Source organism: Danio rerio, chromosome 3, assembly GCF_052040795.2.
Source record: "Danio rerio strain M-AB ecotype USA chromosome 3, GRCz13ab, whole genome shotgun sequence".
Lineage (NCBI taxonomy): Eukaryota > Metazoa > Chordata > Actinopteri > Cypriniformes > Danionidae > Danio > Danio rerio.
The window spans coordinates 38179617-38204860 of NC_141023.1; the positions used below are offsets into that span (position 1 = coordinate 38179617).

At 36.9% G+C, this 25244-nt stretch overlaps 1 protein-coding gene across 7 annotated transcripts in view; it reads right to left on the reverse strand.

Annotated features, from left to right (window-relative positions):
• Positions 1-20209, reverse strand: part of mpp3a (MAGUK p55 scaffold protein 3a) — a 45638-nt gene extending 25429 nt beyond the window's left edge. For all 7 annotated transcript variants that reach the window (XR_015481062.1, XR_015481061.1, XR_015481060.1 and 4 more), the window contains exons 1-10: positions 20087-20209; positions 10600-10655; positions 10408-10526; positions 8281-8358; positions 6570-6650; positions 6339-6476; positions 4181-4262; positions 3552-3637; positions 1374-1448; positions 856-1052 (exon numbers count right to left, since the gene is read on the reverse strand). Coding sequence is in view for 3 of the 7 variants with exons in the window: in XM_087245007.1 (XP_087101133.1) it covers positions 856-1052; positions 1374-1448; positions 3552-3637; positions 4181-4262; positions 6339-6476; positions 6570-6650; positions 8281-8358; positions 10408-10526; positions 10600-10636 (893 nt within the window). In the remaining 4 variants the exon portion in view is untranslated. The remainder of the gene's footprint in view (positions 1-855; positions 1053-1373; positions 1449-3551; positions 3638-4180; positions 4263-6338; positions 6477-6569; positions 6651-8280; positions 8359-10407; positions 10527-10599; positions 10656-20086) is intronic.
• Positions 20210-25244: the final 5035 nt, after the last annotated feature.

Consider the following 25244-nt stretch of genomic DNA (forward strand, 5'->3'; position numbering starts at 1 on the left):
AAACGCTGTATGTACTGCTGTTTCTAACAGTGGTACAGCAGCTACACTCTCTATTAAACTGTACTCACTGAGCACTTATGTGCAATATGTAGGATTTATTACATGCTTTTATTGCTCACAATTCACATAGTTTTCTTTTCTGGGTGAGTTGGAGGGAATTGCTGTTCTAATAGAGGCTAATGAAGCACACAAATGGGCCATGTGTGACTAGAACAGACATGCAGCCTGTTTCCCATCATCACCAAGGTGAAAATAAGCTTATCTGGCACACTCGGTAGATGTTCAGGGATTTTTAGACACTTCAATCGCATTAGAGAGACTGCTGTGTTTTTACTCAATTTTAACTGAAAAAGATAATACACATTTTTGGAGGACCTAGAGATGAAAAAGCTAATAAAAGCTAAACAAAGACAAGGCAATATTTATATTCTATAATACTATACTATAATAATGTATGTGAAGCAGCTTTTACACAATCTACAAAATAATTCTTGACAAGGTTTTTTCACATTCAAAGTTTGACATAGTTTCCCTCTGAGGGCTGTGTGTAGGGGTAGTAGTAAGGTAAGGCCATTTCAAAGGTGTTTTTTCAGTATAAATACATTATAATGTAAAACACTTGGTGGTTCATTCCACTGTGGCAACCCCTGAAGAATAAAGGGACTAAGCCAAAGGAAAATGAATGAATGAATGAAAATACATTATGCTGAAGGAGAGTCCTCATTAATCACCAAAACTAGCCTATGTGTGTGTGTGTGTGTGTCCATGTTTGCATGTGTTGAATTTTGTGGTTTCATGCAAACTAAACAGTTTTGAGGCCAGGTGTATTTTTACAGTACGTTATATCTGCTCCACCTTTCTTGAAACTGCTTGGATGGGACAAGTCCTGCACGAAGATTGCAGTCACCAATTCTCTTGGCTTGCCACCATGTCTGATCATCCTGACTGACCACCTGCAGGACGTCCCCACGTTTAAAAGGAAGTCCTGCCTCCTGACACGGTGTGGCTTTGTCCTCCAGTGGAGTGTAATCAAACAGTGCCCTCATGTAGACCTGAAGAAAACACCACATATTCAGTTGATAAGACCAATATCGTGGAACAGGCGTGGGCAAACTTGGACCTGGAGGGCCGGTCCCCTGCGAAGTTTAGCTCTAATCAAATACACCTGCTTGTAGATTTATAGTGATTTTAAAGACACTGATTAGCCTGTTCAGGTGTGTTTGATTAGTGTTGGAGCAAAACTGTGTAGGACACCGGCCCTCCAGGACTGAGATTGCCCACCCCTGTCCACCCTGCTGGACTGATTAATGTTAAATCATTTAATCATTTTATTTATCGTTTTATTCTTTGTTTTTGTTTTTATAGCTCTTCACCTTGTTCTCTTGCAGCTTGTCCTCTTCTTTTATTGCCGGGATGATCTTCAGTGTGATGGAACCTTGTGATTGAGACTAAGAAAAAATTAAAAAAGTACTTTTAGGCATAAATGCGAAAATAAATATTTATAATTTTTTTTATAACCAAATGTGGCTTTGAACCACAAAACCAGTCTTATGTTGCATGAGTAGATTTGTCATTCATTCATTGTCTTTTTGGCTTAGTCCCTTTATTAACCTGGGGTCACCACAGCGGAATGAATCACCAACTTATCCAACAAATGTTCTGCGCAGCGGATGCCCTTCCAGCTGCAACCCATCACTGGGAAACATCAATTCACACTCATTCACGCACATACACCATAGTCGACTTTAGCATACCCAATGCACCTATACCACATGCCTTTGAACTTGTGGGGGAAAACCTGAGCACCCGGAATAAACCCACGCCAACACAGGGAGAACATGCAAACTCCACACAGAAATGCCAACTGACCCAGCCAAGGCTTGAACCAGCAACCTTCTTGCTGTGAGGTGATTGTGTTACCCACTGCGCCACTGCGTCACCCATAAATAGAATTGTTGAAATAATAATAATAATTCCTTACATTTTATATAGCGCTTTTCTGGACACTCAAAGCGCTTTACATATTTTTTATGGGGAAGAGTATCTACATCTACCCACCAGTGTGCAACATCCACCTGTATGATGTGACGGCAGCCATATTGCGTCAGACCGCATACCACACACCCGCTGATTGGTGGAAAGGAGACAGAGTGATGAAGCCAATCATGGTATGGGGATGGTTGGGAGGCCATGATAGACAGAGGCCAGTGGGCAAATTTGGCCATGATGCCAACTTTTTTTTGAAGGACATCCTGGGATTTTTAATGACCACAGAGAATCGGGACCTCGGTTTAACGTTTCATTCGAAAGACGGAGACTGAACAGTTAAGAGTCCACATTAAAAGTCAAGTCAGGTTGGCTTTATTGTCATTTCAGCATTATACAGTGCAATACACAGTGAAACGAAACAATGTTTCTCCAGGACCAAGGTGCCACATCAAACAACATAAAATGACAACACAACAGGACTCCACAGGATTAAAAAAAAGACAAACTAAAATAAAAATAAATAGAATAAGAGCTCAAAGTGCAGTTTGTGCAACATTTAGTGCAATGTTGTGGTGTCCGCCGTCTCGAGTCTTGTCTGCACACAGTGTGGCTAACCCGTCTAGCTGAATAGTGGCGTCCGGAACTCAGCCACTTAGTCATGTCTCTGTGAAAACAGACACAGCAGTCTCTGTACTCACTCCTTGTGGCTTGCAGTAGTCTGATGTAGTTAAGTTTATTGTCCAGGGAGCATGTTTGCAAGGAAGACAGATGAAAGAGCAGGCCAGCTAGGGTTAGTTTTTAGCCTAGCATTAGTCACATTCCCTACTTCTGATTCCTCTCGCACCGCTTTTGATGCACCCTCCTCCGCACGGCTTCTGGCAACGCTGGGTTCTGAGGGCCTGGTCCTTGAAGCAAGCCGAGGTCACGAGGCTACTCCCGCAAAACATTGCTAATGCTGTGTTTGTGGAAGTTCCTAAAACTCGCATAGCATAGCATGGTGGTACACAAGGACATCTGTTGTTCTGGTGTCCATTTGTTGCGTAGGACAAGATACATAATAGAAATAGGACCATTTGAGATACGGAGCGGCAGCTGCGAGCTACTGCCACGCCGCCATTTTGGATCAACATACAGTACTGGGCCATTAGGACCAACATAGCCCTCAGGTTGACCACCCCCTGCTGGTCTCACTAACACCACTTTCTAGCAGCATCCTAGCTTTCCCATGTGGTCTCCTATCCAGTGGACGACTATGTGAGAGTAAGCCAAAATACATTTTATGAGTCAAAATGTTATTTATTTTAGTTTAATTTCTTATTGTAAATACATTAAATTAAATACATTAAACATGATTTCTGATAAGTAATATACATTTCCAAGAACCTAATTTGTCTCAAATTAAGTAAATTTTTTTAATATCTGATTTTTTTGTACACTCAGATTACAGTTTTTTTTTATCAGATTTTCTCAGCTAAATACAGTTTTTTTAAAATCTTTTTATTGAACCTTGACTGATTTTGTGAACCAGGATCACAAAAATAAAAAGCAGAGTCAACTATTACCAGTAGCTGACTGATCTCATCTGGCCTCTTGTGCATCACAGAGCTTCCGTTAACCTCTCTCAGTTCATCACCGACATGCACCAGGCCTGTAGGAAAAGAAGAACTACCTAAATTACACATTCACTGCTCCATGTTCAAGCTCCACCTGCTGCGTGACACACTTCATAGCCATAGTTCAATGCATTTTTAATAAGCAAAAAGATTATTCTGCACACGCACGCACTGTACGCGGACCCTATTCCCATGGCAACAGTGGTGGTCAGGTGGTTAGTGAGTCTGTTTGATTCTCTTGATTGGGTCTCTGGAGGCCATTTCTGACCACACAGATGGGCCATGTGTGACTAGAGCAGACAAGCAGCCCATTTCCCATCATCACCAAAGTGAAAATAAGCTTATCTGGCACACTCAGCAGATGTGCTGTGATTTTTCAGACACTTCAATGGCTTTAGAGAGCCTTTGAAGACTGCTGTGGTTTTTCGCAGATATGCTCAATAGCAATTGAAAGAGATAAGACACGTTTTAGAAGGACATCGAGGGGAAATAGCATCGCATTGTGATTATTATGGATTTCTGCATAAAGAAAGGCAAGAGATGAAGATTAGAGGAAAATTCTTTGAAGTGTCACTCACCACTTCGGTCGGCAGCTCCTCCCTTCATGATACGAGCCACAATCACAGCCCCTGTGGACTCATCCCGCCGAATAGTGGCACCCTGAGAGATGCAGAAAGACAAAGAGAAGGTTCAGCTGCAGAAAACAACACACAATGACCTAAACACTGGTAGGTGTTTTTTCGGGAGGAACCTGATCAGTCAGGTGGGTCAGTCAATCATTATGTGTGTATATAGTTGCGGTCACTGCACTGTTTCAGTTGACTTTTGTTCCAGCATCCCTCCAACTCCTCCTGTTTTTTCAAAATGTTTTAAAAAGAAAAAAGGGGAGACTCATACGTGGAGCTTGAGTCAAGCATCAAGCCTTTTTCAAGGATGGGCGGTCCAAGCTCTCTTACGGGTTTGATAGCTCGGGCCCCCGCTTCAGGACAGTAACGGCAAAATCGTTTACCATGTTGATGCAATAGATTGAGCAAGAGAACTTGTGAATAACAATGTTTTTTTGAAGTCCAATAATTACATGAAATGATGTTGCTATGGTGTTGATTTTAGGTTGTGTTGGAAAGCAACCAAAATCCAACGTCGAGCCAACATCATATTGACGTCAAATTCTGACATTTATTCATCAGCTATGGAAGCCAAAATCCATCATCAGATTGGTAACCTCCACACAACATCAAGCTGTAACATCATTACACATTGATATTTGATTGATTTTAGATTGCATTAAAAAGTGACGAAAATGCCAAACCTGTCTGACATTGACATCAATTAATTATATAGCGCTTTATATGGAGCATTTCTGGACACTTAAAGCACTTTACACAATGAGGGGAACCTCCTCATCTACTACCTGGAGATTTTTATTGACCACAGAGAGTCAGGACCTTAGTTTAACATCTCATCTGAAAGATGCTCACTGAGCAGTATAGAGTTTTTTCGGGCAGCAACCTAGCTTTCCAATGTGGTCTCCCATCCAGGTACTGACCGGGCACAGCCCTGCTTAGCTTCAGTGGGTGACCATGTGAGAGTTGCAGAGAGCTAGCAGCCGGCATGAACGCCAAACTGATTTTCATTTCCAAAAAAACATTCAGCGTCCCACGACATTGAGGTACAATGCCAATCTGATGTCATGTTGACGTTGTGTGCCTGCTGGGTTTATACTAGTGATGGCTGCTTTTGAAGCACTGCTTCATGAAGCTTTAAAACTTTTACAAATATTTTGTTTAGAATCAGTGGTTTTGGAGTGTGTATCAAATTGGCAAGGTTATGTGATTTCAGTAAACATGGCTCTGTTATATCATAACACTTTCTAAATGTTTCTCCATAAGGGGGCCATCTGTGTAATACCCACAGACTGTGTAGGTAATACCATAAAATTCACATGAATCATACAGCTTAATTCAGATTCACCCACCAGTGGTGAATCTCTGAACAGGTTTCATAGCAATCGTCCACATACTGTAATTAGCTAGTCATTCACTGTTTCAGTAGAATTTTCTTCCAGCATCCCTCCACCTCCTCCTCTGTTTTTTAATAAATGTTTTAAAATGGGAGTTACTCATGCTTTAAGTCTCGAGCCTCCTTCAAGGATGGAAGGTTCGAGCTCTCCAAAGGGTTTGATAGCTCGGGCCCCCGTTTCAGGTCAGCACTGCCAAAATCGGTTACCATGTTAATGCAATTGATTAAGCAGGTGAACTTGTGAACGACAATGTTATTTTGATGTCCAAAAACGATGTGAAATTATGTTGATGTTTTGTTGATTTTAGGTTGTGTTGGAAAGTGACCAAAATCCAACATCGAGCCAACATCTTAAACCAACATCATATTGAAAATCCAGCAATACCACTTGAGCCTAAAATAAAGCTTTATGTGAATTACAAGAGTGTTCATAGTGAGCTGAATTTACATTAATCTTCTTGTGACATGAAACTAAACTTACATGACTAAAGCACAACGTGTACTCTTCCTCATGAAATGAGTTTAAGGGTAAAATTTTGCCTCAAGATCAATTTGCGAGAGCATTTTGAAAATCTCCGTTTTTCAAACTATTTTTCACCACAGTCACTGCTTTCATAAGCTCAACAGAAACATATGTGATTGGTTAAAAGACTCATAACTGCAAGTAAAATAACACTTGGTCGCTGTTCTCATGCTGTAGTTGTTTTTTTCTCTTACCAGTGGTTCTTTGTTTTTGACGAGGCGGACGATCTTGACAGACTCCTCGTCTAGTTCATCCTCAAAGTCATCAGGCAGAGGAGGCAGCACAGGGTCAAAGTTCTTCTGTGCCACTGTGTCATGAACTGACAAAACCGCCTAATATCCAGAAGGGACATGAACAGGCACAATTAGTTTTACACTGACAGTTACAGTATAGTGAAGCTCTGAAGATGAAGGTGTTTTTTATACCTTGAGATGAGGAGATGTCAGCAAATGTAGCAGCTCTTTTTCCTCAACACTCATTGGTCCACTTTGCAACTCCTCTGCAACCTGCCAATCAGTAAAGGTAGACATACAGTAAGTTAATTTAGAGTAATTAAAGCATGGCATGAAATGGATGATGTACAGTATATCTAAACGAAACAGATTCTTGAACATGAGGAAATACAGAAAATACAGGTTAATTTTGTGGCATTGATCGGATGGTTGGATTGTTGAGAATTGTTCCTAGACATCTAGAAAATAACAGCTTTTCATTTACCGAGGGTTAGGGCAGCACGATTAATCAAAAAAGATCACAATCTCGATTCAACCCTACACATGATCTTAATTCAGCATTTCTACGATTCAGCCAATTATATTTTCAAGGTCAGGAGAGAAGCAAGGCAGTCGCACAAGTCTTCACAGCAACATTGACACCTTCAAATGGCGTTAAAAGTGTCACATACTGTATTAATAAGGTATAATTCACCCAAAAATGTCATTTCTTTCTCCATGTAATGATGTATTCGCGGACAAAAAAATCACACATGAGCTGACTGCCAGCTGTTTATCTACCGAGAACGTGCGCGTGCACGCATGATGCCTACTTTAGTGAACACAACCTGCATAGGCTGTGAATAAGAGGTAATGAAGTTACACAGAGCAATCGTTTGAGGGCCGTGCGGAAGGTTTGATTTGCATGTATGTGTTTTTTCTCATGGTGACAGCAGCCATGAGCCGCATTAGGAAGTGAAAGTGAAACCTGTGCACACATCATTTAAATGATTATATCGCTTTTACAGTTATGATTATGACAAGCATTTGATATGTTTTTTTCTTTCATAGCAAACACAAAGTGTTGTGCATGAAATAAATGTTTACTGTGTCAGTATAACAACCCTAGCCTATATATAATGTTGAATATAATGCAAGAAGGATACTGATAATGACAAAATTTAAATTTTATTTGTGAAAACAAATGGTCTAATAATGTTGTCAATGGCCGATGACAAGCACATGACTTAAACATAATAAATCATATTATTATATTAAACAGACATATTGAAAATCTGTTCAAGTCCACCATAATGTCTACACAAAGCTTTGCATTTTAAACAACAGTAGAGCTACACATAGGCCTAATATTATTATTGTTGTTTTACCGTATGTTTGAGAATTAACAATAATAATAGGCTAATCATATTAACCTTATTTTACATTTACAGAATCGTAAGGAAAATTGTGATCTTGATTTAATGCAAAAAAAAATCGTGATTTTCAAATTTTTGACAGAATTATGCAGCCCTACCGATAGTCTACACAATGTAACTAGAGAAGAGTAAAGCTTTAAATAGTAAAATTATCAATATTTTTGACTCCTTTTACAGTGAGATGTCCATGCTTTATCTGATTCTATTCTATCATCTATGCTAAGCTAAAAGTGCTCCTACCAGACCCAGAGACCAGCTGAAAAATTTCTAAAATTGTAAAGCTTAAGTGTTTAGCTAAAAGGAATGTGTAAAATAAAAATAAATAATTATTAACTTTTCCATGAAAATGTACCACAGAAAGTTGCTCTGTCACACACTGTTACCCCCTCATTCCCTGCAGATGTCATGAAACTCTGGTCTCATGTATTACAATAAAAGATCATTAATCTCGCTTGTGGTGATGTGATATGTAAGGCTGTAGCACTTACATCCTCTGCCAGCGTGGAGGCACTGTGGAGAACCGGGGTGGGGCTCTGCTTCTCATACTGACGCAACTTCTCATGAATCTAGCAAACACACAATGCACATGTATACAGAACATTAGGTGACTAGCGTCTTACATATTTGCAGCTATATATATTCTGTCACTAGAGTGGTACCCTTTCAGACAGTGCACATGTGTACATAAAGGGTCTTTATTGGTACCTTAAAACCACATACAGTTGAAGGCAAAAAAAAATAGCCATCTCATACTATGTTAATGATTAAAAAATTACTTTTAATTAAAATATTTCCCAAGTGATGTTTAACAGAGCAAGGATATTTTCACAGTATTTTCTATCACTTTTTTCTCCTTTCTTTATTTTGGCTGGAATAAAATCAGTTTTTGATTCATTTACAGTTGAAATCAGAAGTTTACATTCACTGTATAAAAAGGCACATAACCATTTAAAAATTCAGATGTTAATGTGACTAAACTTTTTCTCTTTTAGGCAAGTTAGGATTATCAAATTTGTTTCTGTTATGCTTAATAGCAGAATAATGAGAGAGATATTTTTGAGAAATTGTTATTACTCTTCTTAATAGTCAAGTTTACATACAGTACAATAAGATTATTAACATTATCTATTAAAGAACATTATGTAGAAATACTAAAGCAACATCTCAAGTCATCAGCCAGAAAATTAAAACTTGGCCACAAATGGGTCTTCCAAAAAGACCATGACCCTAAGCATACTGCCAAATTAGGTAAAATGTGCTTTAAGTACAACAGAGTTAATGTTTTGGAGTGGCCATCACAAGGCCCTGACCTCAATCCTATAGAAAAAATTGTTGGCAGAGTTGAAAAAGCTTGTGCGAGCAAGACAGTCTACAAATCTGACTCAGTTACACCAATTCTGTCAGGAGGAATGGGCCAAAAATCATTCAAACTATTTTGAAAAACTTTTGGAAGGGTACACAAAACATTTGACCAAAATAATAGTTTAAAAGCAAATCTAAAAAAAATACCAAGTAAATTTATGTAAACTTTTGACTGTCTAGAAATTAATAAAAATTATCTTTAAAAAATGTTCTTATTATTCAGGCATTTAGCAAATGTAAATCATTTAGGTAGTCCTGACAGACCTAAAATAAGAAACGTTTAGTTTGATTTACCATCAGACGTCTTTTAAAAAAATTGTTATGTTCCTTTTTTAGAGTGTATGTAAGCTTCTGGTTTCAACTGTATATACATCGAGAGAGAAAGAGGGAGTCAATATTATTAGCTTCCTTATGATTTGACAAACCAATGACTTGTCTGAGTAAATTTATACAAGTCATTTAGACTTGACTAAGTTATTTAGACTTTTCTAAATAAACCAAGGGGGACATGGTGGCTCAGTGGTTAGCACTGTCGCCTCACAGCAAAAAGGTCGCTGGTTCGAGTCCTGGCTGGGCCAGTTTGCGTTTCTGTGTGAAGGTTGCATGTTCTCCTTGTGTTGGCTTGGGTTATCTCCAGGTGCTCCGGTTTACCCCACAGTCCAAAGACATGCACTATAGGTGAACTGAATAAACTATGTTGCTCATAGTTAATGTGTGTGAATACTGTAAGTGTTTATGGATGTTTCCCAGTAATGGGTTGCAGCTGGAAGGGCATGTGTAAACATATGTTGGATAAGTTGGTGGTTCATTCCACTGTGGCGACCCCTGATTAATAAAGGGACTAAGCCAGAGGAAATTGAATGAATGACTAAATAAGCCAACGTAAAGTGAGTGAGTCAGTGAATAAGGTTAAGTAAGTTAACTAGGCCAGTTAACTTAATTAAACCTACCCACTGACTCACTCACTTTACTTGGCTCATTTCCTGTTTTATCAGGATTTTGCCTTGAACTGTATTAGTACCAAAAATGTCAAATTATATAAAATATATTTTTGTACTGTCTGTAACCTTTAAGCTATCTATATCAGTTTGTGACAGCTTGTGTACTTCTATTTCTAAGAGAATAAGTTACTCACCTTTGGCTTATTCTCTCAAAATGTACATTTATTTGCAAATAATGCATGTTGTAAGCAGTACTTGTATGAAGCAAATTCAAAGTCAATTCAAAATACTGCATAAAACTCACAAGCCCACCTTCATCAGGCAGCTGAGACTCCTCTCACTGAAAACATCCCTGAGGAAGACCATGTCCTCTTTATGATTGGCATCTGGACGCAGCTGTGAGGTCAGCAGGGCAAGCGTCTCGTGCAACCCTGCATGTAAACAGGAGATGAGTGAGTGTCATTGTGGCTGTACATTAATAAGTGTGTTTGTTTGGATCTGTACCTCCTCCTGCAGAGAGGACTGGCATGGCTTCTTTCATTGATCAGGAAGGGGTTGACCTAAAAGAGAGGTAATCAGTCGTTAAAATTATTCAATAGCATTCATCTTAGATTTAATTCTGCAATAAAGAGCTTGGCCGAATACAAATATTGGTGATTAGGGACTATATCAGAGGCCATATCAAATAAAATAATATTTTAATGTTATCTTTATTGGTCTGATAACAAAATTGGGGAAATGTCTTTAAGCCAATAAATGAAGTATTTTCTGCAAGTTGAACCACTTCACGTCATAGCTATCTACCACTTTTTTATTATTTTACTGGAATTTAATATTGGTTAATCTTTAGTGACTTGGTTGCTTTATTTTTGCTGGGAAGTAAATTTTATATAAAAGAAGGTTGGCCATAGAAAATAATAATTGATAAATAAAATTCAATTCAAGATCAATTCAAACTTTTCTGAAGTTAAGGTTTTAAAAAAGAATCAGGTGTTCGTTGTTTATGCTTGCCTTTTGCTTTTTGTTTACGCAATCATGCAGATTACAATATATACAATTTTATTTACAGATTTACAATACAATTACAATATATATATTTATACAGCAGTTCTGTCTGGTTCTCATGGAAAGCGGATTAAGCGTCAAGCGCGAGTGATTTACATGTTAAGTCAATGCAAAGGTGTGAATAGACATCTTGTGGCGTAATTCGTGCTACGCCATTCGCACGGAAATGGTGAGGCGTGAATAACGCAATATGCGCGAATATCGCGGCACGAATTGAGTGTTTTTCATGTTTCGCGCAAATCGCTCAAGTTTGAAAATGTTAATTAACATGAGCTTGCTCTTGTGGGGGCGTGATTATGACATAGCGCCCGTTGTTGGTGTCCCAGGGGAAAATCCCCCTGCACGCCAGAAAATCGAATGAAGCGAGTAAACTCAAATGTTCGCGTGTCTATTTACGTGCGAATAGTGCAATTTGTATGCTTACTCCGCTAACATAGAGTGACAGCAGATCAACAAACTCACTACAATTTGACAAATATTGCAGCTGTTGGACAACATGATGTACTTTTAAGGCCTTTTTATGCGGGGCTTTTTGTAAGTGACTTTCTAAGTCCATCTCTCTCTTTTGTATGTCGTAGTGCGGTATTCACACCATAGTAATTGTAGTATGCAGAGTGTGAGATTGCTCACAAATCAGGAATGTATGTATTTTCTGTTAGTCACTCTTTATATAACCCTGAGTTACTTTTTGTTTGGCCATATGTTTGTTTCTAATGAGTCTCCTGTTTTTGTTCCTGCAGAATAGTTCATTTAAAAAAGAAGAAATGCCTGCGCGTGTTTAGCGTTTTTCTTATCGCAAACACAACAGTAATCTGGTAGTGTTTGCACTGTTTTGGCTTTTTCAGAGTTAACTATTGTGATCTCCCAATTGCAACAGAGAAATACTGGGAAATCTCTGTAGACCTCAGCCTTATAATCTTAAAATGTCAGCAAAATCAACTGTTTTGTCATTATTTTAGACATTACGCTAGAGAATCATTCAAACGCTAGCTCAAAAGTGACGTGTAAAGTAGCAACAGTTTCTGCTTTTTTATATACAAAACAGCTAATATTAGACTAGCAATCTCCAAATTTAAAGTTATCGGTTATGAATACCAGCCAAAAATTATTGTCAGATCATCTCCCAAGTTAGCATCTTTAGCATTACAGTATTGAATGTGACGACTATGACAATTTATATGAGCACAATTAATTACTAACTCCTGTTAACCAATATGCATTCAAGTTGTTTCTAAAAGACAAAGACACACTTATAAACAAACAGAAATGGGTAAAAAAAAAAAGCCATTTGCCTTGAAGACAGATATGTATTTAGCCTCCACTCTAAGAAACAAAGGTACAAAATCTATCACTGAGGTGGTATCTTTTCAAAAGGTACACTTTTGTATCATACAGGGGGACACAGGTACCTTTAGTGCACACTTTTGTACCTTTATGGTTCACTTTTGTACCTTTAAGGTACTATGAGGTACAGTACAGATTTGTACTTTTGTTATTGATATGTACTTTTAAAGACCTATTAAAAACAAAAATGTACCTTTTGAAAAGGTACTGCCTCAGTGACAGATTGTGTGTGGATTTAAAAATGTCAATAGAAGAATCTTGGCTTATGGCAATAGTGTCAATAACATTTAAAAGCCTGGGGGGACAATCTCCACTACATTTAAGCCTTGATTTAGAAGTAAACAAATAGATCCTGGTTGGAGAAACCAAGGGATCTAGTAGGTTGATGCTCAATCTAAAGCTCACAAAGATAAATTAGTAACAAACCATTTTGACATTTGTAAATAAGAAGCTGAATTTTAAAATCAAATCTAAAACAGGTAGCCCAGCAGTGTAGTGAACAAAACCGAAGTTATATGCGTCCTCCCTATTTTTCACCTCACTCAAAAATTCGCAGCACAGGCCAAGCTGCATCCCAAAATATAGTTACAGTACAGTTCAGCCTATAATTAAAAGCATGAATAACATCCTCAAAACTGAGAGAAATTTAGCAGAATTTGAGCAATCAGTGATCTTTGTCATAAAACATGTCAAAACACCTGATTAAAGTGCCCTTATAGATTTTTTTTAATATTACCATTCATGAAGCGTGTAACATCGAAATGCTTCGAATAAGACAATTAAAGTGTTTTTAACCTTACATTGCCTGTTATTGGGAACTCCAAACCATATAACCCAATCATTTTATAACCCATAATGGGGCCTTTTAAAGGTGGTAATTCTGAATATGCTTATGCATCATGATCTGCAAATTTATCTTTCACAAGTTTACATCTCATCTGATCTTTATGTATATGGCCCAGTGTAGAGTCTCAAATATAGCATTATCTGGAGATTCTTGAAGAGACAATATAGTCGATTAGTAACAGGTATTCTAGAAGTCTAGAAGAATATGTCAGATTATAACTGAAATCCTTGAAGTTTCATCCTTGTAAAACTGAGATTTGAAACTGCGAGTGAAAGGGAAACAACCTCTAAACAACAACCATTTTGTTATGATTAGGCATTTTATAATTTGTCATGGCAGGGCAAGTTTTGACATCAGCACTGCTACTTGAACTTGAACTGAATGGAATCAATATTCAATTGAGCTCCATAATTACACTTGCCTTTCGTAAAGCTTCTATTAGCTGAATTGAACTTGTTCCATTGGTGATAAACCTTGCGACACTAAAACAGTAATTGCACTCAACTGAAACAATAATGGATCACACTGCCCAGCAAACACTTATGTGTTAAATAGACATCTAATAGACATCTAAGCGTAGACAGCTTGGCTAAAACAAGGCTTAACTTGGGCTGGCATTGAAAATCTAAAAGTCGTCTAAGAATAAGCCAAAACTAGACTAGTCATCAAATAAACAAAAAATGAATGACTACACATATAAAGTCTGTCTAATCTGTCTATTTGACGACTAGGAACAAAACTAGACTAGTCATCAAGTAGACAGAAGTAATATGTGTAGTCATTCATTTCTGTTTATTTGATGACTAGTCTAGTTTTGGCCTATTCTTAGACTTCTATTAGATTTTAAGTGACAGCCCAAAGTTAGCCTTGTTTTAGTCAAGACAACTATGTTCAGACGTCTATTAGACATCTATTAGACAATTTATAAAAACAAAAAATGCTTGCTGGGTGAGCTAAAAAATGACACCAATAATGTATTCCACAAAGCTGCTTGATATTACATATTGCAGTTAAACTCAGTTAATCTAGTACACTAAAATCCAACTAAACATACAGCATGACCAGTCTGACTAGACACCATGCTCCAAACAAACAAAAACATCACCGATAACAAGAAATAACTGCACAAAGGTGACACGAATGGCTTCATTTTATAATTTATAATAACCATTCAATCCTCCATCAGTCTGTCCGTCTGTCATTTTGTTTGTGTGTTTGCTTGTTGGAAGAGTTCAGACATCAAAAAAAGTGTCGTCAGAAGTGTTTTTTTCAAAGAATGTCTTTCAAAATAAGAATTTTTCTACATGTGTAGGTTCAGTAATTATTTTTTTATTGCAAAGCATAGTTTATTGTCATTGTCTTGAACCTGAAATAACTTTTTAACAAAGTTTTAAATTTAGAAGAACATCTCAGATGGCACTTGGCACTTTTTTCATAAATTAAATTAAATTAAATTAAATTAAATTAAATTAAATTAAATTAAATTAAATTAAATTAAATTAAATTAAATTAAATTAAATTAAATTAAATTAATGTACAAATTAAAGTATGGTTGCAAAGCTGAAACATAAAAAATGAACAAATAAATTAAATTAACAATTTTTTAAATATATTATATTTAAAATATAAAAAATATATATGTTTTTCTTCTTCTACTTTCAATCTCTTGCTGGTTTCCTGTAGGCTCTGTAATCTGTTTAAATGCCTGCAGTCAATATCCCATCACTTTTAAGCATGCAACTTATATTTCACAGCGTTTTACTGAGTGTGCATTGCCTTGATATGATTAACAAACCTTCAGCCATGATAAAGTGCTAGAAGAGAGAAGAGAGAGAGAGAGAGAGAGAGAGAGAGAGAGAGAGAGAGAGAGAGAAAGAGAGAGTGACTGGAAGAGATGAGTGATGCTGTTCTGTGGAAGCAGAGAGACCAGGTACACAAAGCTCAAAGTAGTGCCACAACTTCCTCTCTTACATGCTTTTTACCACACATACACACACACACACATACACACATCTCAAAGCAGTTCAGTGCTGCCATACTTTCAGTGTGCCCAGTGAAACAGAAATAGCATTCTCACAAGCAATGATCCAACTGGAAAAGAGGCGAGAGACAAAAAATAGAAATACTGCAGTTTCTCTTCCACGTAACACTCAACAGAAGGAGTGCTGCAATGTGGGCAGAGTTGAACCAGTTCAACATGAGCTACAGAGAAGCTCACCTCTGAAAGTCTACAAAGAATACTGATGCAGACAGAATGATGTCAAGACCGAGCTCATTGTTTACTTGAACACAATCACAGATGAATGAAATCTAATCAAGCTACTAATTTTACAGATCTCATGCATCACAATTGTGAAAATAATTAGATGAACATCTGTGACTGTTCCATGCAGTGACTCATAATGCAATATCATATGCATTTCCCGTTGTTCCTGTTAAAAATAATAATATTTACTGTATTTACATATAAAAATACACCTGTCCAACACTGTGCTTACAATACATAAATCACAAATGCATACACTGTAAAAGACACTTAACTGGAGCCAACTATAACAGCATAAAGCTGCATTCAATTCTCTGCAGTATCAGAAGAGTGAAAGTGAGAAGTAATAATCTCATCATGGCCACCACAGACAGCAATCCACAATCACTTTTACTCTAGAAAGGATGATGTCATTCCACTTTCTGCTGTTCTGGTAATGATGTAATTGGCAAAAGAGCTTTGTGGAAGCAATACACAGGGGTATGAGGTGTTTTAAAGGCTGTTAATGTGTGGCATGTGTGTGTGTGCCTTGTATTCCTTACATTGTGAGGATGAGATGTTTCAGCGAGTATAGTCATACCAGTAAATTAGGACTTTTTTGTCATTATTTTTGGAATCACACAGAAAGAAGTATTTTCCAAAAGTAAATATTCAGGTTGCTTCCCGTGAGGTTTTGGTTTGGGGCTAGGGGGATATAATACAGATTGTACAGTATAAAATTCATTACATCTATGGGAAGAAAGGTGCGTGTGTGTGTATGGAAAATATACAAGCATTCTATCTCTCCAAAACATCCCTATTCTTGTTAAGTTGTCTTGTTTACACTCTAGATAAACAATAATAAAAAAAAATAATAAATAAAAATATGAATAGTTTCCTTTTCCATTTATTTACACTTTCAAATTGGACCTTTTAAAGTACAAAATGTTACTCTACATTTCTAACAAAGTGATAAAGTGACAGAACATCTTTACTGTTTTGAAACAATATTATAGACAATACATTTACTGAAAAAATCCTTTACCAGAAAAAGTACTGGCAGCTCATTATCCAATGTTTATACCATGATTTACCAAAATTCCCTTTATTCAAATTTTCAAAAGCAAAAGTTAAATACATAAATAAATGTAAAACACCCATAAATTATAAACCATTGGAAATCATAAACAAATACATGTTTTAACAGTGTGGAATTAAACAATGTACACTCACCGGCCACTTTATTAGGTACACCTGTTCAACTAATCGTTAACGCAAATTTCTAATCAGCCAATCACATGGCAGCAACTTAATGCATTTAGGCATGTAGACATGGTCAAGACGAACTGGTGCAGTTCAAGCAGAACTGCTGCAGTTCAAGCAGAGCATCAGAAAAGGGAAGAAAGGTGATTTTAAGTGACTGAACGTGGCATGGTTGTTGGTGCCAGATGGGCTGGTCTGAGTATTTCAGAAACTGGTAATCTACAGGGATTTTCATGCACAACCATCTCTAGGGTTTACAGCGGTCAGAAAAAGAGAAAATATCCAGTGAGTGGCAGTTCTTTGAGCAAAAATGCCTTGCTGATGCCAGAGTTCAGACTGGTTTTAACTGATAGAAAGGCAACAGTAACTCAAATAAGCACTTGTTACAACCGAGCTATGCAGAAGAGCATCTCTGAACGCACAAAACATTCAACCATGTGGTGGTTTGGTTACAGCAGCAGAAGACCACACCGGTTGTCACCCCTGTCAGCTAAGAACAGGAAATTGTGGCTCCAATCCGCGCATGCTCACCAAAATTGGACAATAGAAGATTGGAAAAACATAGGCTGGTGTGATGAGACTCGATTTCTGCTGCAACATTCGAATGGTAGGGTCAGAATTTAGCATCAACAACATGAAAGCATTGATCCATCCTGCCTTGTATCAATCGTTCAGGCTGGTGGTGGTGTAATGGTGTGGGGGATATTTTCTTGGGCCCATTAGTACCAATTAAGCATCATGGCAACGCCACAGCCTACTTGAGTCTTGTTGCTGACCATGTCCATCGCTTTATGACCACAGTGTACCCATCTTCTGATGGCTACTTCCAGCAGGATAACGCACTGTCATAAAGCGTGAATCATCTCAGTCTGGTTTTTTGAACATGACAATGAGTTCACTGAACTCAAATGGCCTCCACAGTCACCAGACCTCAATCCAATAGAGCATCTTTGAGATGTGGTGGAACTATAGATTCTCATCATGGATGTGCAGCCGACAAATCTGTAGCAACTGTGTGATGCTATAATGTCAACATGGACCAAAATCTCTGAGAAATATTTCCATTACCTTGTTGAATCTATGCCACCAAGAATTAAGGCAGTTCTGTAGGCAAAAAGGGGTCCAAACCGGTACTAGTAAGGTGTACCTCATAAAGTGGCCAGTGAGTGCATATACTTTATACACACATAAGAATAATTTCGAATTAATTGTAAACAATGATTTTGAAACCAAAATGCAGTTGTAATGAAAAAAACTAATGTTTAATGTAATGTAAAATCAAATTTGCATGGTCTGTCCATTTGCGTTTTGACATAAAAGCATGAGCACTTCATCATATATGCTATTTCTGTCCAGCAAAGCTTAGAGGCTGTTTTTATTTATTTATTTATTGCTTGAATCTAAGAAAGCCATGAAAACACACACATTCAAAAAAATCTCTGCAGCCTTATTGTCTTTGAAGGTCTGTTTGGGTCACACAATCTTCAGAAGATCTGTTTGGTCTTCCCAAATCTCACGGATGTGCTGCGCTTCAGAACACTGAATCCAGTCTGGTTGTTAAACAGGTTAAGGGTGCATAAAACACAGTTAATGTAGTTAGTTGAATAGTGCTGTCTGCCTGCTGTCTGGAGGATATTTACTCACTGAGAACGATTAAGGGAACCAGGGGGAAAATCTCATTTATATGGAGGTTCGTGTTTCCATAAAACCCCTCCACAATTTTATTTATTTAAAATAATAATTTTCATTTAACCTCAGTAGACTTCATACTTTTTTTTTTTTTTACACTGTGAAGTTTCACAATTTTTTTTCGAGAGGAGCACGTGATTTGATTGATCACAGCTGGTCTCTTATCTGTAATTATTAGTAAACCAAGCAGATTATTCCAAATTCACTATAAATAGTCCATCTAGCATTACTCCCTTGTTTCATTTTTTGGAGAATTCCCCCATCCACCCCTCCCCTTTTTTCCTTTACTAGGTGGAGCTCTTAAGAACTACCTGATCTCATACCACCCTTGCATGCCCACTGACTAGGTGGGAGCCCTGGGCTCAATTATCTCTGAGCTCAGGCTTCTCTGCCGGGGCAGCATGCCAAATCGGCTATTATTATGAAACAATATCTAAGTGTGAACACTTGAAATATTATAAATGTTGGATTCCTTATTATCAGGATATACTCCTGTATCTGTTAAAAGTAACTATTATTTTACTTTTTTTTTCCGGCAACCCAGTTGCCAGAAAAAAAAAAAACTGTAAAATCACGGGTTTTTTTTTACTGTGTATCATCATCCTATACCTGTTGTAGTATTTCGCACAGAACAACAGAACCAGAGCTATATTACAATATCAAAGGAAACCTAATCTTACTTTTAAATACTCCAGGGCCCTTTCAACGAAAAGTGTCACATCTCTGTGACGTACAGGAGCGAGACTTCACATAAGTGCCAAATAGGATTTATAAATAATAATCTAACCCCATGGTGTGAAAAGTCAACCATCACAACTGAAGCAAAATGAGAGATAAGGATGCCAACACATTATCAGACATCTGTTCACACATTTTCCTGGACCATCTTCAAAAACGCCAAACATCTGATAGGAATACAAACCCCACGCATGTCAGATTCACTATTTTTTGCAAGCAGAAACTCATCAATAGTTCAACTGCCTGTTGGCATGATTAAAACTCAAATAAGCGGTGCTTCTCTAACCCTGCGCCCACATCTAAACATACCCTGACCATTAGAATTCAACTCGCACTGATCTAATTCTCTTTCACTTTTATTGTTGCATTGCCATGTGCAACACATTCAGGAATGCATGCACAAGCAACAAACAAATAGACCAACTACTACTGACAATAATGCATTCAAAGTGGCACGTTTTCCTGAGCAGTGTTTATGAAAGCATCAATACTTTCACTTACTATCTCTTTCTTCACAGATGCCTAAAGCATCCCCTCTCTCTCTTTCTCTCTCGCTCTCTCTCTCCCATTATATTCTCTGAATCTCTCTCTCTTCCTCCATCTGCACTGCAGTGCTGATTTGCACATATGCCACTGATTGGCTCCAATAGTAGAAAAAAATCCCCTCAAAATCAGATAATCACCATAACACAGACCTAACACACAATCACACAAGATGCAGGATCTCAAACCAGGCCTTGCTTTGTTTAGCTCAGGTGTAAAGAAGCTAATAATCATAATAAAGAAACACAGCAGCCTACCTCTGTCTCTGTCTTCTCTCTTTTTTTCCCTCTAGTGTCTCCAGATCTGTCGCTCCCAGACGGTTGCCTGACTGATCCTTCCGCGATGAGTGACTCTTCCTCCGGCTGCCGCCCCTGCCGTCTGTCGCTTTTCTATCTCTCTCGGTCTCTCTCTCTCTTCCACACACACATACACAAACCCCCTCCTCCCCTTTCCATCCTCCATCCACTCCTCCCCTCTGTTCATCGTATGCTTATTCTCTCTCTCTCTGTCTCTCTCTCACTCGGCTGTCATTTTTTTTTTCTTTATGTCACCAGAGACAGAAGCAGGTGGGCGCTGTAGGACATGCAGGGGTTGTGTTTTCCTCCAGTGGGCATCTTTTTCTCTCCCCCTTCCATCTTTTTTCTCTTTAGATTATTGTGTTCTCTTGAGCAGCTCTGAAAGCCCGAGCATTCATTGACTCGCAGTCATTTAGGAGATATGGAGGCAGTACGTCTCTCTTTCTCTTTCTCTCTCTCTGTCTCCCCCATCCCCCGTCTCCCCTCATCCAGAGTGTTTTTGTGTGTGAGACTGTTGCTGTTTCTTTGTTGTATGTATAGGAGAATTAATGCACTGTTCATTTTCAGTTTTTTTTAAATAAGTTGTATTACCCCCCAAAGGTAAAGTATGGTGTAGAATGTGATATTGAATATGATTGTTTTTCTTTTAAATATGCACATGAATTTTTTTTTTATTATTGTTTATTATATGCATATACATATTTATTAAATGCATATACATTAGATTAGTCAATGAGCCAAATCTGGAGCTTATCTAACTAAATAACTTACAATAAGTCCAAAAACCAGTACACCCAAATTCATGTAATATTAAATACACATTTAAAAAGAGGAAAAATCATGAGAAGCAAAAACATTTAAAGATTTAGTTGACATTTTGTAGATTGTAATTCATTTTTGCAATATTTTGCTTGAATTGTTCTGTTATATCTTTCAATTTCTAAGTATGTTTGGCTTCTAAAATATTATTTTAATAAATAAATCTGTTTTGTTTAAATGCACCAAAACACATTGCCTTTATTCACTGACAAATATATGAAAATATTCATTTTCAAAATGGGGTGTCCTCAATTATGCTGAGCACTGTTTATATTTTTGGACCCTAACTACAATGCACTTGCATCAAAAATGAGTACAATGTACTTACTGTGTTAAGAATGTATTGCAGAACACTTCTGGTGCTCTTTAGGTGCATACGGGTAGGGTTAGGGACAAGTTTGGTGGTCTGGGTAGGTTTAAATGTGTTAGGAATGGTCAACAGTGTATTTAAATAAATTAATTATTAGTTATTTTATAATTATTAAATAACTACAGAAATTGTTTACAGATGTAATTGCATGCATGCATTTAATCAACCAGGAGTGCAATGTAAAAACGTATTTGCACAGTAAGTACATTGTAACTAAGGATTACCTTCATTACATATTAGTTAACCCCCTTAGTGGCCACATACGTGGACAGCACGTTTTAGCTTTTATGTCTTATGATTTATATTTTTTTACAGTCATACAGTGTCATCCTGCAGCATATGAGATGTCCCAACACTATTTTAACTGACCAAAATGGACAAAAAATGTTCAAGGCAGAAATGAAAAGTTTTTATTCTGTTACACAAAGGTGACTTTAATGTGCTTTGTGGAAATTCGGACAATGAGTCCACATATATGGACATCATTTTTCTCTAAAAGTATAAATCATATCAAAAGACGGTACTTGGGTTTTATTCTAAAGAGGTTCCAATAAGCCCAAATAGCAAAGAGAAATAAAAAATGCATATAAAAAAAACAGCTTGGGCATTTCACCCAGATTTTTGGGTGCTTAAGGGTGCCTTACAATAATTTTGAGATTTTGGTTTGTTGCCTCAGGGCATCAACGTGCTATTAGGGCACTAAAACTCCAAGGTTTTCTGTATCTGTATTATATGTGAAATGAAACAACCCACAAATACATTACAAAATATACATAAAACAATATCAACAAGTAATTTTTCATCAATAACTAGCCATAAATGGCTAATTGTGTGTTGCTGTGCGGTACCAATCAAATGTTATCTTTTTTATTTAACCTCTGAAAGCAGTTGTTGGTGGATGTGAAGCAAAGGTGGGTGCCACATTTTTATCATTTGGTTTTAGGTCAGTTGTGCCCAAACTTGCTCCTGGAGGGCCGGTGTCTTGCAGAGTATAGCTCTAACCCCAATTAAATACACCTGAACCAGCAACTCAAGCTCTAACAACTAGAAACATATTGGCAGGTTGGCAACTAAACTCTGCAGGACACCGTCCCTCCAGGACAGAGTTTGGGCACCCTCCTTTAGATGAACATTTGCATCCGGGTACTCTGTATCTATCTCCCTTTCTGTGTTCATGACCATCAGATGTACAACAAACTCAGTTCCTGGAGAGCCACAGCCCTGCAGAGTTTAGTTCCAACATTGCTTCAACACACTTACCTGTTTCAAACAAGCCTGAAGAACGCGATTAGTTTAATCAGGTTTGTTTAACCTGTGCAGAACTGTGGCTTTTTGCAAGTTTAATTCGCATCTTTGAATAGAAACATATAGCTAATGTGACTTTAAGCTTGCTGTCAGAAGGAATGAGCATAACTGCTTAATCTTGTTTTTTACCTCCATAAAATGTTTCAACATCCCTTTCCTGAGAGCAATAGGATACAGTAAAGCTAAACATATGGTGCTATACATATCTGCACATTTATAGGATGTTATTGTTCTTACAAAAGCGGTCTAACTGCACAATGTTACCCTGAGACAACAATCACAAAAAGTGTATTTTCTCGATCAAATATGCTTCACATATTTATGCATATCACACACATTTTTAATTTAAAGATATTTAGATTTAAACATGTTAAAAAGTGAAATCTATCTTACAATCTGCCAGCAGTGTGCACAAGCAGGCTATGGTCCCTAAAATGGCTCTTTTGTCCATAGAAGACAGGTCAAATCCACAGTCATCTTAAATTTCATTGATTATTCATTGATGAACTTATTATTGCACTTTTTTGTGATTTTTTTTTTTTTTTAAATGTAAAGGGGGTTTGTGGGCCAAAAGAATCGTTTGTTGCCTGAGGGCAACACCGTGCTGGGTTAAGATCACTTAATATAAAGTGGGAGCATATTTTTTATATTCAATTCACATTGCAAACTTTTGTGTTTTAGGGTTGTCATACAAAACAGAAAACATTAGCTTCATTTTAAATGTGAACATTAATTTGTTTGTTTTAATGTAACTTGAAATAAAAAAATGCATTAGGCTTAGGATCCATTTGCTCAAATTAAACTTTTGTCTGAAACGATAAGATTACAACATGAACACAATGAACAGCAAATTTCACTAAATAATAAGATTACATCCAAATGTGCACAGACTAGCTAAGTGTATTAGATCTCATTATTAAAAGAAGTGTGAACTCTTAGATTAATAAGAGGCTTACAGGTTTAAAGCTGTGTTTTTTCTATAGGGCCATGTGTGACACAATAACCTTGTGTAAATCATCTGGATGTGCCTCAGTCAGAGCCTCACATTAATGGTGCAGAGGTCATTAAGAGTTGAAAGGGTTGTTTGGGGACTTTGGTTTAATTAATTCAGAGACATCTGTTACACCCGATCTGACTCTAACAAAAGAATTACAAGTGCCTCTCTGTCAGTGCCTGCACGCACACAATCACAAGGAATTAAGTCACGTATACAGTATAAAAAATACATATATTTTGAGTCTGTAAAGAGTTTTTTTAAGAGTAAAATTACTTTTAAAAGCTATTTTTTAAATAAGAGTCTTATATAAAATTTTAACTTTTGATAGTTAACCAAGGTTAAAAATGCTGATGGGCCATTAAATTATTAGACACTAATGCACATTTTGTCCAGAAATTAATATTTTTTATCATAAAAAGGTTAAAACTTTACAATAGTGTTCCATTATTTAATAATATATTGATTAACATGAACAAACAATTAACTAAATAAATACAGTATTTATTCAAGCTTGTTAACATTAGCTAATTTATGTTAGTTAAACAATGCATTAATATGTCATCAAGCACGGCTTTTGATTTTTAATAATGCAGATTTTTTTAATTAATTTTTTTATGTAATTTTTAGTAATTTTAGTAAATGCTGAACAATGATTAATAAATGCTGCAAATAATTGCTCATACTTTGTTCATGTTAGTAAATACATTAACCAATGAAACTTGATTGTAAAGGGCTAACCAAAAAGTCATAAAAAATAGTACATTTAATTAAATATAAAAAAAACAATGAAGTGTGTAAACATGTTCTGAATTAAAATGTATCCTTTTAAAAGAAATCAATATAAATAGATATAAAACAAAGACTTTGTAATTAAAACATTTCTTTAAATGTAATCATTTGTATTAAATATAAAACTGAGCATTTTATTCGCTATAGACAATTTTGAGGGATGTAAACAAAAACAATGGTGCCAACATATGGTGACAACTGTTTTACATTTTTAATTTCTATAGTTTGCGAGAATCCAAAAAGAGACTTATATTGATAAAAAAGCAGGAAATGTTTATGAGCCAATGACATGACCACATTGAAATGGTTTGTATCAGAGATGTCCAAACTCAGTCTTGGGCCAGTGTCCTGCTGAGCTTTAACACACCTGACAGGATGTTTCTAGGATATCTAGTAAGAGCTTGATTAGCTGCTTCAGGTGTGTTTGATTAGGGTTTGGAGCTAAACTCTTGTTGGAGTATATAGGTGCTCTTTTATTCCATGCGTGTTTAATACAAACTCAGGAGGTGGAGATCAATTCAAAAAATATAAGTAATTTATTAAGTACAAATAAATAATTCATAAATAATTTGATAAGGGCCCTTGGTCGCACAAATGTGTCCCATACAATGCTTTCCAAGAGAACACACCAGGCACTCTGTGAGAGTTCTCTTAACACTAGACCCAGTTTATATTCACAGAAGAAGGAGAAGGCGGGTTGTCTCTGTCAGCTTTTCTGCACAGAAGAACTGGACCAGGTAAATGCACATGCTTAGAGACCTCTATAGGCTCTCTAATGTTTTCATAAATGGTGACACAGGAAATCAGAAGCAAGAAACACATTATTTTTATTGTTTAAT